This window comes from Pipistrellus hanaki (genome assembly GCF_964339955.1).
Source record: "Pipistrellus hanaki genome assembly, chromosome: 2".
Taxonomy (NCBI): Eukaryota; Metazoa; Chordata; class Mammalia; order Chiroptera; family Vespertilionidae; genus Pipistrellus; species Pipistrellus hanaki.
Genome location: NC_140504.1, coordinates 100,489,741 through 100,508,067, shown reverse-complemented (window position 1 = coordinate 100,508,067; position 18,327 = coordinate 100,489,741). Strand labels below are relative to the sequence as shown.

The 18,327-nt window shown below is 43.3% G+C and overlaps 1 protein-coding gene across 2 annotated transcripts in view; it reads left to right on the top strand.

Annotated features, from left to right (window-relative positions):
- Window positions 1–546: 546 nt before the first annotated feature.
- The window catches only part of DIPK2A (divergent protein kinase domain 2A), a 28,601-nt gene continuing 10,820 nt past the window's right edge, over window positions 547–18,327 (top strand). The window contains exons 1-2 of one of the 2 annotated variants that reach the window (XM_084875952.1): window positions 547–730; window positions 1,634–1,771. In XM_084875952.1, coding sequence (XP_084732078.1) covers window positions 1,721–1,771 — 51 coding nt within the window. In that variant the 5' untranslated portion in view covers window positions 547–730; window positions 1,634–1,720. Of the gene's footprint in view, window positions 1,772–18,327 lie in introns of both variants that reach the window. The other variant, XM_084875953.1, reaches the window with a different exon arrangement.

Genomic DNA, 18,327 nt, shown 5'->3' with positions numbered 1-18,327 from the left:
CAACTCCTCATTCTAACGCTAAAATTGAGAATCATTATTATTCGCAGCTACTGCTAAAATCCTGGTCTTCTAAAATTTGTACTAAAACAAGGCGCTGTAATTCACTCCCGAGTTATTTTTGCAGTGCTGCCATGAACCAGAGCCAACGCGCCTGCGCAGAGCACCAGGCTGTCCCCAGTCCCCTGTTCCCATGGTTACCGCCACAGCAAGTCCCTGCTTGCAGGGGACCACGTGGGGTGCCCTCCCGCCGGCTCCTGGGCGGTCTCTGTGCCCAATAGGAAAAGGCTTTAGGACCAGTCTGGGAAAGCAGGTGGGGAGCAAAGCAAATCTGCCAACAGCTCATCTCTGCTTCTCCAGAGCATATAGGGTAGGAGTCATGTGGACATCAGGCCAGGAGGGTTCCCTGTTCCTTTTACTGTCCCTTTATTTTTCAAAAAATTTTTCTTTCATTTTTTTATTAAGGTATTATCTTACTGTCCCTTTAACATGGTATCTTAAGGCTTTCAATTCTGCGTGTTCACAGCTCGGGCTCGGACTCCGCCCCCACGGAGACGCCCCGCTGCCACCCCAAGAGCCGTGCTTACGCTTTCCGGGTGCACCGCCCCCGGCTCCCGGAGTCTCCGGAGAGCCAGCTAGGAGCCCGGGCCTGCGGCGGGCGCCTCCTTCAATCCCATCTTCCTACACTGTTGCTGCTCGCGGAGTGAGACACTCCAGCTTTTCTTCCTCTTCCGTGAGTCCCTCCTTCGATCCCCCAAAACCCGGCCTCCGCCGCAGCTCTCACGCCCTGAGAGTGCTGTGCGCGTGCGCGGGCGGGCACGTGGCATTCGGGCCCGCGCGTCACCCCCACCCCCTTTCCGCCCCTCCATAACTCGGCTGGCTGAAAAGAGGCGCCCCGGGAGCCGGGGCCGGAGCTCGGTGTTAGGAGCTAGAGTTGAGGTTAGGAACTGGAAGTCGCAGCCTGCTAGAGCTGGCCCTTTCCCGCTCCCGCTCCAGCTCACACACCTCGCTCCCACCCCGGCCCGCTCTCTCGCTGTTCCTCCCATTCGGGGTTTCGGCGCGGCGGGGGCGCCCAGGGGGTGCCCTCGCCCTCCTGTGCGGACGGGCGGCGGGCGGGATGTGGCGCCTGGTGCCCCCGAAGCTAGGTCGCCTGTCCCGCTCGCTGAAGCTGGCGGCTCTGGGCAGCTTATTGGTGCTGATGGTGCTGCACTCGCCGTCGCTGCTCGCCTCCTGGCAGCGCAATGAACTGACCGACCGGCGCTTCCTGCAGCTCAATAAGTGCCCGGCGTGCTTCGGCACGAGCTGGTGCCGCCGCTTCCTCAACGGGCAAGTAGTGTTCGAGGCGTGGGGCCGCTTGCGCCTGCTGGACTTCCTCAACGTGAAGAACGTGTACTTCGCGCAGTATGGCGAGCCCCGCGAGGGTGGCCGCCGCCGAGTGGTGCTCAAGCGCCTGGGCTCGCAGCGCGAGCTGGCGCAGCTCGACCAGAGCATCTGCAAGCGGGCCACGGGCCGGCCTCGCTGCGACCTGCTGCAGGCCATGCCTCGCACTGAGTTCGCGCGCCTGAACGGCGACGTGCGGCTGCTGACGCCCGAGGCTGTGGAGGGTTGGTCTGACCTGGTGCACTGCCCCTCACAGCGCCTGCTCGACCGCCTGGTGCGCCGCTATGCGGAGACCAAGGACTCGGGCAGCTTCCTGCTCCGCAACCTCAAGGACTCGGAGCGCATGCAGTTGCTGCTGACCCTGGCCTTCAACCCCGAGCCCCTGGTGCTACAGGTAGGCGCGGTGTCTGTGGGGGGGGGGGGGGGGGGCGAGGGGAGGGGGATTGCGGGCAGCGGGAGACAGGAGAGCTGGGCCCTCGTTTTCCAGTTTGCACCCTATCCACTTGGGCCGGGCATGGGAAGGGGCCAGTGCTGGGGAACCTTCGACTCTGTGTGGGATTGTGGAGGTCTCCCGGGGCGGGTGCAGAGTCCGCCCTAGTATTCTGGACGCGACGCGGCGCTTCTCGGATTTGACTGCTGATCCTTCAACACCTGAGGGGGCGCTTCTGCTCTGCTCCCAAAATGTCTCTCCTGCTAGTTTTCTTCGTTCTCCGTGCCTTTCTGGTTTTATCTGCCGGCCTGGACTTCCAAGGCACAGTCCGTCCACGAGTCATTGGACCTTTCTTAGTTCTTTTCAAGTATTTTCTGCTCTCCCCTTAAGTACCCTGCAAGGCTGACCTACCTTCGGCTCCAAAGTCTGTCTTTATTTTATTTCTTAGCTCACTTACCTGGCAAGTCCTTGGAAAAGCTGATTTGAGGACAAGTTGGGGAAGATAGGGACTGAAATGGGGACTGTGGTCAGGGGTGGGGTTAATCATGAGTCTTGCGCTGGGTGGGATTAAGAAGAGGAAAACATTAAGACTTCCTTGGATTTGGGGGCCTGGAGGGTTATGGCCAGGACTTTTTCATCCAGTTCCTGTGACCTTCCCTATTATGGCATTTTGCTGCAGGAAAGAGGTGAAATGTTAGGCCAGGGCAAGTAAAAGAGGAAAGAGATTCTCACCTTTCTAATGGAGTTATTGGCCCTCCTTTGACCTTTTTAAAACAAGTGTCCCTTTTAGGGGATTATGTTGAGTTCTTTGTACCGGGACAGAAAAAAAGAAAACAAAAAAGAAAAAAAACAAGGTTCTGTTTACCTTTGGAGCAGCTACTGAGTTTCTGCACATTCCCACCCAGGGGAAGAGCTGTATCCTTGGATAGTGGTTACAACTGTGGAGGTATGATCCCTCCTGATATCCCAAGGAAAAATTACTTGCTTATTTTCCACACCAGATTTGCTGTAGTATTTAAAATGCAAGGGGTGGGGGGAGAAACATGATTTAAAAGTAATCAGAAATAATTGTGATATAATTTATGTCCTTTTTTGTGTTAGGAATGTCACCGATGGCTGGGGGTTTTCTATAGGGTTGCATAAATTAGGAATGTATCATATTCATTTATATTGCTTTCTTTTCTCAAGTTCACTGCCCAGATTAGCTAAGAGAAACTAGTTTCCTTTGATTGGTTCAGCCAGATAATTGTAACACAAAATAAATATTTTGCCTCAAAACTTTAGTATAGGTCTTGGTAAATTTTAAGTTGTGATAGGATATAGTATGTAATGAGTCAAATTCAAAGTATGGATTGTATGTTAAATACTGCTCTCTTTAACAGTGAAATGGTTAAGCATCCATTGGAGAGGTTGTTTTAAAACTAGTCATCCATTAAAGTTTAAGTCTGTATTTGTGATATATACATTTGATTTTGACAGTTTTTGAAAATTTGAACGGCCTTTTCTCTTTGAGAAATAGATGATTATGTTAGCAAGGTGATCCCTGAAAAAAGATTTAGCATTTGTAGTTTGCTGAGTGTATTAGTCTCTTAATTCTCTGGGATTCCAAAACTTAGTAAAGAGCTACAGTAGTAGAATACACATTTTCTGCACTTAAAATAATGGCTGCCTATTAAAAGTCTAGAGGCCTGGTGCCTGAAATTCATGAACTGGTTGAGGGGGAGGGTGATGTCCCTGAGCCCAGCCTGCTCCCACTTCCCAGGGGGAGGCCCCACCCACCTGCTGCTGCCAGATAGCCTGGGCCTCCCTCTTTGGGGCAATTGGGGAGCCCCCTGATTCATCCCCCCTCGGGCTGGTGGCCTGAGCCCTCTCTCTGTGGGGCAATCATGGGGTGATTGCAAGGCCCCAGCCAATCACATTGCACCTGCCTTGACTGGCCTGGCGCCAGTGGATGTCATAGCGTGGTTGTTCTGCTGTTCAGCCTTTCAGTCAATTTGCATATTATGCTTTTACTAGAGACCTAATAAACAAAATTCATGCGGGGGTGAGGGGGGGGGTAAGGGGGGGTGGTGTGTGTCCTTCAGCCCAGCCTGTACCCTCTCCAATCTGGGACCCCTCGAGGGATGTCTGGTAGGATCGGGTCTCTAACAATCCAGGACTGCTGGCTTCCAACTGCTTGCCTGCCTGATTGCCCCTAACTGCTTCTGCCTGCCAGCCTTATCACTCCCTAGACTCCTCTGCCAGCCTCATCAATGCCTAACTGCTCCCTTGCCTGCCCAATTACCCCTAAGTTTCCTCCCCTGCTGGCCTGGTTACCCCTAAGTGTCCTCTGCAGGCCTGATTGCCCTTAACTGCCCTCCCCTGCTGGCCCAGGCACCCCTAACTGCCTTCTCTTGTCAGCCTGGTCACCTCCAACTGCCCTCCCCTGCTGGCCTAGTCACCCTAACTTCCCACCTCTGCTGGCCTGGTAAACACTTACTGCCCTCCCCTGCTGGCTTGGTCACCCCCAACTGCCCTCCCCTGTAGGCCCGATTGCCCCCAACTGCCCTTCCCTGCAGGCCTGGTCACCCCTAACTTTTCTCCCTTGCCAGCCTGGTCACTCCTAACTGCCCTCTCCTGCCAGCTATCTTGTATCCACATGAGGGTGGCCATCTTGTGTGCTGGAGTGATGGTCAATTTTCATATCACCTCTTTTGTATATAGACTAGAGGTCTGGTGCACGAAACTCATTCATGTGTGTGTATGTGTGTGTGTGTGTGTGTGTGTGTGTGTGTGTGTGTGTCCGTGTCCTTCATCCCAGTCTAAACTCTCTCCAATCATCCCTCGAGGGATATCCAACTGCTCATTTAGGCCCAATCCCACTGGGCAGACATACCTCTCACAATCCAGGACTGCTGGCTCCCAACTGCTCACCAGCCTGCCTGCCTGATTGCCCCTAACTACTTCTGCCTGCCAGCCTGATCACCCCCTACCACTCCCATGCCAGCCTGATTGATGCCTAACTGCTCCCCTGCTGGCCTGATGGCCCCTAACTGACATCCCTTCCTGGCCTAGTCACCCTTAACTCCCCTCCTCTGTCAGTCTGGTTGCTCCCAACTGCCCTCTCCTGCAGGCCTGGTAACCCTCAACTGCCCTCCCCCACAGGCTTGATCGCCCACAACTTCCCTCCACTGATGGCCATCTTGTGTCCACATGGGGGCTGCCATATTGTGTGTTAGAGTGATGGTCAATTTGCATATTACTCTTATGTATCGTAACATTATTATATAGATTTATATAGGATCATTGTAGAATTTTATCAGGTAATGCTAACTATTGACATTAGAAACAGCTAATGTTAAAACTAATATTTTAAAAACATATGTATCAGTTCTTTATAAACATGACATTTGAATATGAGAAACTTCAGCATTTGATAAGCAAATAGAAAAAGAAGGCTTATTTTTAAATAAGCAATCTTCATAGAGCTGCTACTTTCTTTATAGAACCACTTCATCTTTGGTAAAAACTAGTGAGTTAAGAAGTGTGGACAATATTACTTGAGGTCTGATGATGGTACAAAACCACTAAAATGAAACAAATTTTAAAATTCTGTGATCAAGTACAAAGTACACACTAAGTCAAATCGTGATGTTCATTACTTTTTGTTATCTAGACAAATGTATACAATTTTAGTATTTTATACAGTTTATATAAACTGTTAATAGCTGTTTTTGTAGTTTTGGAATACTAGTGGATAATAGAAAAACTCATTAAAATTTGGTTCTATATTTATATATGTTTTTTGGTTCATGTATTTTTTTTCCCCTTAATCTTTACCTGGTGGATTTTTTTTTTTTTTTTTTTTGAGAGTAGAAGGGAGGGGGAGAGAGAGAGAAACATTGATGTGAGCGGGACATATGGATTGGTTGCCTCCCACATGCACTCCAATGGGGGCCAGGGACCCAGCCTGCATCTGAGGTATGTACCCTTGACCGGAATTTAACCAGGGACCCTTCAGTCCGAATGCTGACACTATCCACTGAGGGAGATTGATGTATTTTTAAAAATGTTTTTGTAAAGGTACAAGCATGTGTTTTACAGTTTAGGGAGAAATTCACTACTTCCTCTTCCCCCCTTCCCCCCTCAGGAGAGAACTACTTATTGAATTTTTGGACATTTTATGACAAACTAGATTTTTTCTGTCTTATAATGCATAAAAATTAGTTACTTTGGAGAAAAAGTCTTTTGAACTGACATCATCTAAGTTTTCTTAACAAAAGTTCCAGTGTGGTAAGCATGTTTCCAAAATAAACATTTAAAAACATCCTTTATAAGGTACTAATGAAATAATTGAAAAAAATTATAAACATCAAGCAACAGGGTAATTCTAGTAGTTTTAGCATTACTTTGTTTTCTACTCTGATACATTCTTGTCATTCTCTTTTTAACTTCACCAAGAAATATATTATAATTACAAATATGCCATACTCCAATGAAAAAAGTTGGGGAGAAGGACTTCTGTTGATTTTATATTGTGCAATAGCATTCTTGAAATATTCAAAAGTTGAGATGTTGAAGTATCTGTAGGATGGCAACATATTTTCTATTGTTATATTGGTAAATTTTCTATCAGTATTTGTTCTATTCTTGAAGTTATAGAAGTTGTCTATGAGAAAAAAATGTTGCCTAGATTTCCCAAAGTTCAGACTATATCTCTGATTTTTTCAGCTGAAGATAGTAAAGATGGTTCCTTAGAAATAAAGGAAGCTCTTGGTTGTTCAGGGAAGTAAAGGTGGAAATTTGTATTACTGTTATACTTTGTAGAATTTTATTTGCCTTAAGTTTTCTGAATCATGATTTTAATAGGACTTCTTTGATTTTTATAGTATGTAACTATCATTTAAGCTTTGCATTTTAAGCTTTTATTTATTTTTTTAAATATATTTTTATTGATTTCAGAGAGAAGAAGGGAGAGGAAGAGAGAGATAGAAACATCAATGATGAGAGAGAATCACTGATTTGGCTGCCTCCTGCATGTCTCCCACCAGGGATTGAGACCACAACCCGGGCATGTGCCTTTGGCTGGAATTGGACCTGGGACCCTTCAGTCCGCAGGCCAACGCTCTATCCACTGAGCCAAACAAGTGAGGGCTAAGTTGTTTTTTTGTTTTGTTTTTTAAATTCCTGTAAATGGCATGATACATTCAAACACCTTATATAGTAGTGCGTAATTCATAGAAAGCACTCAATGTTAGGTATTAAATAAGGTAAAGGTAACTCTATCTAGGGTAGTAGATCAGCTGTTTTGAAGCTTGTTTAGTATGGATCACCTTAAAAACAGTATGATTCCTGCTATCAACCATATTTTCATTTACTTTGATTTAGTACATTCCTACATTATAGGATGGATTTTATTTTTTATTTATTTTTTTAAATAAATCTTTATTGTTCATACTATTACAAATGTTCATTTTTCCCCCCTCCATTGCTCCCCTCCAAAAGGTTCCCACCCCACCCTCTGCCCTTTCCCCACCCCCCATTGTCCTCATCCATAGGTGCACAGTTTATGTTCAGTGTCTTCCCGCATCGCCCCCCCACTCCCCTTTTCCCCTAGAATCGTCAGTTCACTCCCCTTCCATACCTCTGATTCTGTTATATTCACCAGTTAATATTGTTCATCAGATTTTTTAATTCCCTTGATTTTTAGATTCACTTGTTCATAATTTTTATCTTTATTTTCTTCCTCTTCCTAAAGAACCCCCTTCAGCAACTCATATAATTCTGGTTTGGCGGTGATGAACTCCTTTGGCTTTTTTTTTTTTTTTTGTGAAGCTCTTTGTCTGGCCTTCGATTCTGAGTGATAGCTTTTGTGGGTAGAGTATTTTTGGCTGTAGGTTCTTGCTATTCATTACCTTGAATATTTCTTGCCATTCCCCCTCCGGCCTGCATGGTTTCTGTTGATAAATCAGCTGACAATCATATGGGTGCTCCTTTATAGGTAACTACCTGCTTTTCTCTTGCTGCTTTTAATGTTCTCTCTTTGTCTTTTGCTCTTGGAATTTTAATTATGATGTGTCTTGGTGTGGTCCTCTTTGGATTCCTTTTGTTTGGAGTTCTGTGTGCTTCCTGGACTTGTAAGTCTAATTCTTTCAGCAGGTGGGGGAAGTTTTCTGTCACTATTTCTTCCAGTATGTTTTCGGTATCTTGCTCTCTCTCTTCTTCTGGGACCCCAGAATTCTGAAGTTGGTTCGCTTGAAGTTGTCCCAGAAGTTTCTTACAGTTTATCTTCAACTTTCTGGATTCGCTTGTCTTATTGCTTCTGCAGAGGAGTGTCTTCTGGCTCTTTATGTTCCAAATCTTTGACTTGAGTCTTATGATCTTCCATTCTGTTTTTAGGACTCTGTATAATATTTTTTATTTCAGACAATGTATTCTTTATTTCTAGTTGATTCCTTATTATTTCTAGTGGATCCCTTTTCATATCCTCATGGGTCTCCTTTATTTTATTGGCCTTTTCTAGGAAATTATTGAAGAACCTTATAAGCGTGGTTTGGAACTCTATATCCAGTTGTTTTTTGTCCTCCATTGCTTTCGTTTGTGATCTGTTTCCTTGTCTCGGCATTTTCGCAGCTTCCGTGGGTTGTAGCCTTAAAAGTCTCTGTATTCAGCTTGGATGGGGCAGAGTTTCAGGGTGGAGCATAAAGCCTTGGCTTTCGTCAGCCCGGCCCTATGAGGTTCCTGAGTCTCAGTGTTCCTCAGGGTCCTTCGGTGCTCTCTGCAAGCACCTCTGAGAGTGAGGTGCCCTCGAGTTTTGCCCGCTACCAAACAGTCTAGGCTCTCCCCCAATGAGCCCGAAACTGGGATTCAGTTCAGTTGGAAATGGGTTGGAATTGGGGTTCAGAGCAGTCTGGAGCTTTTGTCTCCTTCCCGCTAGCACAATCCAGTAGCACAGTCAACAGTCCATTCTCTGCGTGCAATGTGTGCGCCTCTCGGACTTCCTTTCGCCTCTCCCCTGAGTTTCCGCCTTACAGCACAGGTTTACTCCGTATGAGCCTGGGTCCCCAGGGTCTGGCCTAGAACTGGGGTTCAGTGCAGTAGGAACTGGGGCTCAGCACAGTCCAGAGCTTTGTCTACTTCACACTAGGGCAATCTAGCAGCAGAGTCAACAGTCCGTCCTCTGCGTGTAATGTGTGCGCCTCTGGGACTGCCTTTTGCAGCTCCCCAGAGTTTCCACCTTACAGCCCAGACACCCTCCTTATGTGTCTGGGTCCCCAGGGTCTCACCCAGAACTGGAGTTCAGTGCTCTCGGAACTGGGGTTCAGCACAGTCCAGAGCTTTTATCTCCTTCCCGCTAGGGAACGCCAGCTAGGCACTTAGCCTCCCCCTCCTCTCCAGCTCTGTCCTCTTTTCGCACGCAACGTGTCTCCATACTTTAGGCTTTTACAGCTCCTCTGATTTTCCTTCTGGTTTTCTCTTCCCTTCTAGTTGTAGAATTTCCAGTCAGTTGACTTTCCTGTAGTTCTGTGTAATGCCCATTTTGTATTTTATTGAAATTGTTGTGTGAGGCTGCAGTTAGGTGTTTACCTATGCCGCCATCTTGGTTTCTCCTATAGGATTGATTTTAAAGACAACTGTTGTTTTTACCCTTAAAAATAATTTCTACAGGTGAAGGATATATTTTTAAGGTGTACTGCCTAAACTGTAGTTTTTGAAGTAAACAAAATATTATGGCCTTTTAGCTAATTACAGATTGATAAACTTTTTTTATGGAACTTATTTTACTTATCTATAAAGTGAGATTGTTGGTTTAGATCCATTGTCTTTTTCAACCCTAACAATCTGTAACTCTTGACTTGAGAAAGCTTTTTTTTTTTTACTTTTTTTTTTAAGCTTGTTTTTAATTTGTGGGTTTAAGCTCTTCTAAAAGGGAGTTGGGAGTTTTGGGACGTGGCCAGAATGCATAAACAATCCTATTTCACATTTATCTTCCTATCCCAAAATATTTGCACACATGAAATCATCTTAAAACAAAATAAAACCAAAGACTGCCTTTACAGAAAAATATGGAGATAAAGGTAGCCAAGGATCTCGTGGGTCTGTATTACATAGGATGTTCTAAACTCTGTCTCAGGAGTTTCTGTTCAAGCAACAGCTTGGGGAGCCATGTAACGCTCCAACTGGCTGCTGCAGTAACTGCATTCCCAGATTTAGGCTTCAGAGATGGTTCTGATTAGATAGTTCTGAGTAGAGCACTTTTTATTTAATAAATTCATAAGCGTAAGACTAGACAGTTTTTGTTGTTTTTCATCAGAGGCTTTATTGACATTTTTGACACTTGAATGCCCTTCATGAAAGATCAAACAAAAATAATTATGTATACCTCAGATCCAAGAAGAGGGAGACGTGAATTTTGGAAAGACCATAGAAATAGACACTAACCCTTAGGAAAGCATCACTTCCAGGTTAGCGGACTAAAATAATTTGACATCCTGACCCATATTCTGGATTAATCTATATCTTTTTACTGTTATTAATTCTGAGATTTTTTTCCCCCCTGTACATTTTCTAGTCTTTGAACTCTCTTTTTATTTTCATATTTCCATTGCATGGGTCAGCACATGTTCCTCAAGTGTGTTGGTGGGAAATAGAAAGCTTAATTGGGGGGGTGGGGGGGGAGGATCTGCTTTCTGGACATAGTTTTTCAGTTTCTCAGGGTATGCTCAGACTGGTTTTTGATCTCCGTTGTATTGGCTTCATTGCTGTTGACTCTTTATATATTTTTTTATTGATTTTTTTTTTTTTTTCAGAGATGAAGAGAGAGGGATAGAGAGTTAGAAACATCAATCAGCAGCCTCCAGCACACCCTCCACCGGGGATGTGCCCACAACCAAGGTATATGCCCTTGACCGGAATCGAACCTGGGACCTTTCAGTCCTCAGGCTGATGCTCTATCTACTGAGCCAAACTGGTTTCAGCTTTTTTTTTTTTAAATCCTCACCCTAGGATATTTTCCCATTTATTTTTAGAGAGGGTGGAAGAGAAAGGGAAAGAGAGAGAGAAATATCAGTGTGAGAGGAACATCGATTGGTTGCCTCCTGCATGAGCCCTGACCAGGGGCCAGGCTGGGGAGGAGCCTACAACTGAGGTACATACCCTTGACTGGAATCGAACCCTGGATGCAGGTGGACATTCTATCTGCTGAGCCAAATCGGCTAGGGCTGCTGAAAACTCTTTAGAATGCTGGCATTTTTTTCTTTCTTCACTTTTTACTCATTATTTGTATATTAAGCTAGGAGGGCCTTAAAATATACAATTTGTATTTTATTCAATTTGTATGTCACTTTTAAAAATAGATTCTTGATGGGAAGTTATCTGTGAAATAACTGGAAGTTCTTTGGAATTAGAGTCAGAAGATATTAATTTTGTCCATTTGATAAATATTGTGGTATAAGACATTTGGACTGAAAGAATCTTTCAAGGCAGCAAGAAGCTTATTGGGTAGGAGGTAAGTATATAAATAATTACTATCAATATAGCATAGTAACTTCTACAAAAAAAATATACACTCTATTAAATAATTATTTAGGAGAGACTATCTGAATACATCTTCATACACGTGGATGTTAGGGAAAATTTTATACAGGAATTGAGTTCTGAAGGATAAATGGAATTCTGCCCAGAGATTGGGGAAGGAGGAGACAGAAGCAGTAATGGGGACAGTATTGAGATAGCATTCTATACTACCTTAAAGTTAGTGTGTGAGATTGATCAAATTATTTCATATTTAAGAGCTTGAGATTTTTAATCAGTGAAGTGGGAATGGAAACTTTTATCCAACATAATAATTTTAAAGATTAAAGGAGATACGATTATTTAGATAACATTCGCAAAATATCTTTAATGATAACTTTTGTTGATTTTTTTAAAAATAAATATTTATTCAGATTATTATAGTTGTTCCTCTCCCCCCCCCCATAGCATCCCTCCATCCAGTTTCCACCCATCCTTTGCCCCTCCCCCCTCCCCCCCCCCCCCGCACTGTCCTCATCGATAGATGTGCAATTTTTATCTAGTCTCTTTCCCGTATCCCCCATACCCCCTTCCCCCAAAAAATTGTCAGTCCACTCCCTTTCTATGACCCTAATTCTATTGTATTCACCAGTTTATTCTATTCATCAGATTTTTTATTCACTTGATTTTTAGGTTCACTTGTTGATAGATATGTATTTGTTGTTCATAATTTTTAACTTTACCTTTTTCTTCTTCCTCTTCTTAAAGAATACCTTTCAGCATTTCATATAATACTGGTTTGGTGCTGATGAACTCCTTTAGCTTTTTCTTATCTGTGAAGCTCTTTATCTGCCCTTCAATTCTGAATGATAGCTTTGCTGGGTAGAGTAATCTTGGTTGTAGGTTCTTGCTATTCATCACTTTGAATATGTCTTGCCACTCCCTTTTGGCCGGCATAGTTTCTGTTGAGAAATCAGCTGACAATTGTATGGGTGCTCCCTTGTAGGTAACTAACTGTTTTTCTCTTGCTGCTTTTACTTTTGCTCTTGGCCTTTTAATTATGATGTGTCCTGGTGTGGTCCTCTTTGGATTCCTTTTGTTTGGGGTTCTGTGTGTTTGGGGTTCTGTGTGCTTTCTGGACTTATAAGTCTATTTCTTTCACCAGGTGGGGGAGGTGTTCTGTCATTATTTCTTCAAATAGGTTTTCAGTATCTTGCTTTCTCTCTTCTTCTGGCACCCCCATAATTCGGATGTTGGTATGCTTGAAGTTGTCCCAGAGGCTCCTTACACTATCTTCACATTTTTGGATTCTTTTTGTTTTTCCATTTGGGTATTTTTTCCTTCTTTGAATCTCAAATAATTGACTTGATTCTTGGGATTCTCTAGTCTGCTGTTCGATCTCTGTATATTATATTTTATTTCAGTCACTTTATGATTATTTTCTAGTTGGTCCTTTTTCATATCCTCAAGGATCTCACTAAATTTAATGGTGGTTTCTAGAAAAATCTTGAAAAACCCTGTAACTGTGGTTTTGAACTCTATATCCAGACGTTTGCTTTCCTCCATTTCATTTGTGACCTGTTTCTTTGTCTCCGCATTTTGGCTGCTTCCCTGAGTTGATAGTGGCTTTGTGTGTTAGGTGTGCTATGGGATCCAGTGGCTCAGCCTCCCCAGTTACCTGAGGTGGACACTCTTAGTGCACCCCTTTGGGCTATGTGTACAATCTTCTTGTAGTTAAGTCTTGATTGTTGTTGGTATCCCTGTGAGGAATTGACCTTCAGGTTGTGAGAATCAGCTGTGTCTGCTATGGGATAACTTCTGTGTTGGAGATCCCCTTATGGGGCAAGACTTGCTTCAGTGGGAGTTTGATGCTCACTGAGTCTGCCCCCTGAGTGTGTCCTTTATAGAATTGAGGAATTGTAAACTGGATGGTCCCATTCTGACCATTGGGTACACTGGCTCTTGGATCTCTAAGGAGGTGCTAATTTAGCCTCCGCCTGAAGCCACCCAGCAGGAGCTACGGAGAGATCTGTAGATTTCTTTGTTTGGGGTTTGGAAGTGTCCAGATGTGCCCCAGCTGTGAACCATTGCAGTTGCTGTGGGGCTTTGGGACTTCTTTTGGATATTTTGGGTTTCTCTGACCCAGCTACAGTTTGTTAGGTAATTTTTATTTTTTTTATTTTTTACAGAGAGAAACAGAGAGGGAGAGAGTTAGAAACATTGATGAGAGAGAATCATCAATCGGCTGCCTCTTGAACACCCCCTACTTGGGATGTGCCCGCAATCAAGGTACATGCCCTTGACCGGAATCAAACCTGGGACCTTTCAGTCTGCAGACTGACACTCTACCACTGAACCATACCGGTTTTGGCTGTTGGGTAATTTTAGATTGCAAAAGGCCAGGGCACTCATATGCAAAAGCCTCTGCACACACCTGGGGTAGGGCGGGGTCTCAGAGAATCAGCAGGGCAGAGGAAACAGCTATGGCTAATCCTCAGCCCTGCTCTAAGAGGCCCCAGATCTTAGTGTCCCACTGTAATCAGTACAAGCACTTCTGAGACAAAGCTGCTCTCAAGATCCATCTGATGCCAGACAGTCTAGTTTCTCCCCATATGAGTCTGAATCCCCAGAGTCTTGCCCAGAACTGGAGTTCAGAGCAGTCAGGAGCTTGTGTCTTCCTCCTCATTGAAAAAGACAACCATGTCCTCAATTGCTAGCTCTTTTCGTGTACATGCCTCTGTATCTCTGCACTATACTTCAGCACCTCCTCTGAGTCTTTGTGTGCTTTTCTCTTTCCTTCTAGTTGTATAATTTCCACTCAGCCAGCCTTCCTGTGGTTCTGGAAGGTGTCAGTTTTGTCTTTTAGTTGTAGTTTTGAAGTGGTTGTATGAAGCAGCAAGTTTAGTTGTTCAGCTATGCCACCGTCTTGGTTTCTCCATAATGTTTTTTCAAAATATATTTTTACTGATTTCAGAGAGGAAGGGAGAGTGAGGGAAAGAGAAACTTCAGTGCTGAGAGAGAATCATTCATCAGCTGCCTCCTGCACGCCTCCTACTGGTGATCAAGCCGGAAACCTGGCGTGTACCTTTGACTGGAATCAATCCCGGGACCCTTCAATCCTCAGGCCAACACTCTATCTACTGAGCCAAACCAGCTAGGGCAATTATAAAGTATTTTTACAAAGTGTTATCCTATATAATGAAGAGATAATATGCAAATTGACCTGTTCACACTCACACAAGATAGCCAACCCATGAGATCAAAAGATGGCTGCCACAAGATGGCCAGCAGGAGAGGGTAGTTGTGGGTGATCAGGCCTGTAGGGGAGGGTAGTTAGGGGTGAACAGGCCAGCAGGGGAAGGCAGTTGGGGGTGACTGAGCCAACATGGGAGGGAAGTTGGGGGATGGGGCCAGCAGGGGAGGGCAAGTGGTAGCGACCAGGCCTGCAGGGGAGGGCAGTTGGGGGTGACCAGGTCAGCAAAAAAGGGCTATTGGTGGTGACCAGGTCAGCAAAAAAGGGCTGTTGGAGGGGATCAGCTGGGAAGGGGAGGGCAGTTGGGGGAATCAGGCAAGCAGGGGAGTAGTTAGGTATTGATCAGGCTGGCAGGGAAGTGGTTAGGGGGTGATCAGGCTGGCAGGTGAGCAGTTGAGATCCAGCAGTCCTGGATTGTGAGAAGGATGTCCGACTGCCAGGATCGGGCCTAAATGGGCAGTCAGACATCCCTTGAGGGGTCCCAGATTGGAGAGGGTGCAGGCTGGGTTGAGGGACACCACCCTCCCCAGTGCACCAGGCCTCTAGCTAATTTATAAATTACCTTACTCCATTTTTAGATAACTATAGTAGTTGAAAAGGTCTTTAGTGCATTATGTTGACATCTATCTTAGAAATATATACGTTTTATTCTTATAGCAAATGTTCAAATGTCACCCTTTTTTCATGTACTCATGTCATATATATATATACCTATGTGGCTGCTGCTTTAGGCTATAGTGTTTTTGGAATAGTAATTAAAGTGGTGGGGGCTTAGGGATTTGTCCCAATGAAGTACAATGAATAGAATGATTATTATAGGAAATAGTGTTTAGATAAGGATTCAGTAGTACAAAGCAAATAACTTCATTTTTATTCCTTAAGTCATTATTACAGTCTAATAATTTACTTAGTAATTGATGACTCATTTTTAAAATGGAGGTTCAATTTGGTTTATTTATAGGAATTCTTAAACTCTGAGACAATCTTTTTATTTTCTTTATTAATTAAGATATTATATATGTGTCCTTATTCCCCCATTGCCTTCCCATTCTCCCCCTTCCCCCCCCCCCCCCCGAGTCATGCCCTCACCCCCCTGGTGTCTGTGTCCTTTGGTTAGGCTTATATGCATGCATACAAGTCCTTTGGTTGATCTCTCCCCCTAAACTCCACTCTCCCCTACCTTCTCTCTGAGGTTTGACGGTCTGATCAATGCTTCTGTGTGTCTGGATCTCTTTTTGTTCATCAGTTTATGTTCATTGTATTCCACAAATGAGTGAGATCATGTGATATTTATCTTTCTCTGACTGGCTTATTTCGCTTAGCATAATGCTCTTCAGTTCCATCCATGCTGTGCAAATGGTAAGAATGCCTTCTTTTTTGCTGCGGTGTAGTATTCTGTTGTGTAGATGTATCACTGTTTTTTAATCCACTCATCTGCTGATGGGCAGACTGTTTCCAAATCTTAGTTTTGGTAAACTGTGCTACTATGAACATTGGGGTGTATATATACTTTCTGATTGGTGTTTCTAGTTTCTTGGGGTATATTCCTAGGAGAGGGATTACTGGGTCAAATGGGAGTTCCATTTTTAGTTTTCAAAGGAAGCTCCATACTGTTCTTCACAGTGGCTGCTCCAGTCTGCATTCCCACCAGCAGTGCACTAGGGTTCCTTTTTCTCTGCATCTTTGCCAGCACTTATCATTTGTTGATTTGTTGATGATAGCCATTCTGACAGGTGTGAGATGGTATCATGTTTTTTTGATTTGCATCTCATGGATGATTAGTGACTTTGAGCATATTTTTATATTTCTGTTGGCCTTCCTTGGTCCTCTTTCGAGAAGTATCTATTTAGGTCTATTGCCCATTTTTTGATTGGGTTGTTTTTCTTTTGTTAATTTTTATGAGTTTCCAGTAAATGTTGGAGATTAAACCCTTATTGGTGATAGCATTGGTGAATATGTTTTCCCATGCATTGGGCTTTCTTGTTGTTTTGTTGATGGTTTCTTTTGCTGTACAAAAGCTTTTTATTTTGATGTAGTCCCATTTTTATTTTCTTTTTAGTTTCCATGGCCCTAGGAGCAGTATCAGTGAAGATATTGCTTCGACATATATCTGAGATTTTGCTGCCTGTGGATTCCTCTAATATTTTTATGGTTTCCCATCTTATTTCAAGTCCTTTATCCATTTTGAGTTTATTTTTGTGTATGGTGTAAATGGTAGTCTAGTTTCATTTTTTTTTTTTTTTTTGCATGTATCTGTCCAATTTTCCCAGCACCATTTATTGAAGAGACTGTCTTGACTCCATTGTATGTTCATGCCTCCTGTGTGAAATAATTAAGCATAGTGGTTTGGTTGATTTCTGGGTTCTTTATTCTATTCCATTGGTCTATATGTCTGTTCTTATGCCAGTACCAGGCAGTTTTTAGAACAGTGGCTTTGTAATACAGCTTGAAATCTGGTATTGCTATCCATCCTACTTTATTCTTCTTTCTTAAGATTTCTGTAGCTACTCAGTTGTTTTTATTTATTTATTTATTTTATTCTTTAAGAAGAGGAAGAAGGAAAAGGTAAAGTTAAAAATTATGAACAACAAATACATATCTATCAACAAGTGAATCTAAAAATCAAGTGAATAAAAAATCTGATGAACAGAATAAACTGGTGAACACAATAGAATCAGGGTCATAGAAAGGGAATGGACTGACAATTTTTTGGGGGAAGGGGATGTGGGGGGTGTGGGAAGAGACTCGATAAAAATTGCACAACTATGGATGAGGACAGTGAAGGGGTAAGGTCAGAGGGTGGGGCGGGAAACAGGAGGAGGGGAGCTATGGGCGGGGGGGAAGAGGAATAAGTAATAATCTGAACAATAAAGATTTATTAAATAAAAAATAAAACAACTTTACATATTATACTTTATGACATACATTCAAAACTAATAAAAAAAAAATCCTGAACAATTAATTAGAGTGCCTCTAATCTGATTATAATTTAAATCATTCTACCTTTAAACACTCCTTTCTGACTGAAAAGTAGTTTTATATAATATATATTTTTTCAATTGTAAACTCATTAAAATACATTTTATTTAAGATTACTTTAAACGTGCCGAAACCGGTTTGGCTCAGTGGTAGAGCGTCGGTCTGCGGACTAAAAGGTCCTGGGTTCAATTCCGGTCAAGGGCATGTACATTGGTTGCGGGCACATCCCCGGTAGGGAGTGTGCAAAAGGCAGCTGGTCGATGTTTCTCTCTCATCGACGTTTCTAGCTCTCTATCTCTTTCCCTTCCTCTCTGTAAAAAATCAATAAAAAATATATTTTAAAAAAAAAGATTACTTTAAATGATGTGACTGTTCAAACCATTTTGAAAACCTGATTGTAAGATTTGGTTTAAAATTTTAGAAGTGTGGACTGCAGTAAACATCTTATTCTGCTACTGTATTTTATAATCTTGTAGGAGTTTGGTAATCAGAAGAAAGAATTTGCGTTTCTTATTGTTCAATCTACTTAAGAAATCCAAGCCATAAAGTGTTAAAATTTTACCTCAAACTGCTTGACAATGGTAATTTTGGTTCTAGTCAGAATTGGTTTTTTGGTGTTTTATTTACTCCTCATCTGAGGATATGTTTTATTGGTTTTAGAGAGAAAGGAAAGGGGTAGGAGAAAGAAGCAACAATTAGTTGCTTTCATTTGCACCTCGATTGAGGATTGAACTGGCAACCTAGGTGTACAGAGTGACACTCCAACCAGTGGAATCACCCACGGTCATTTTAAATC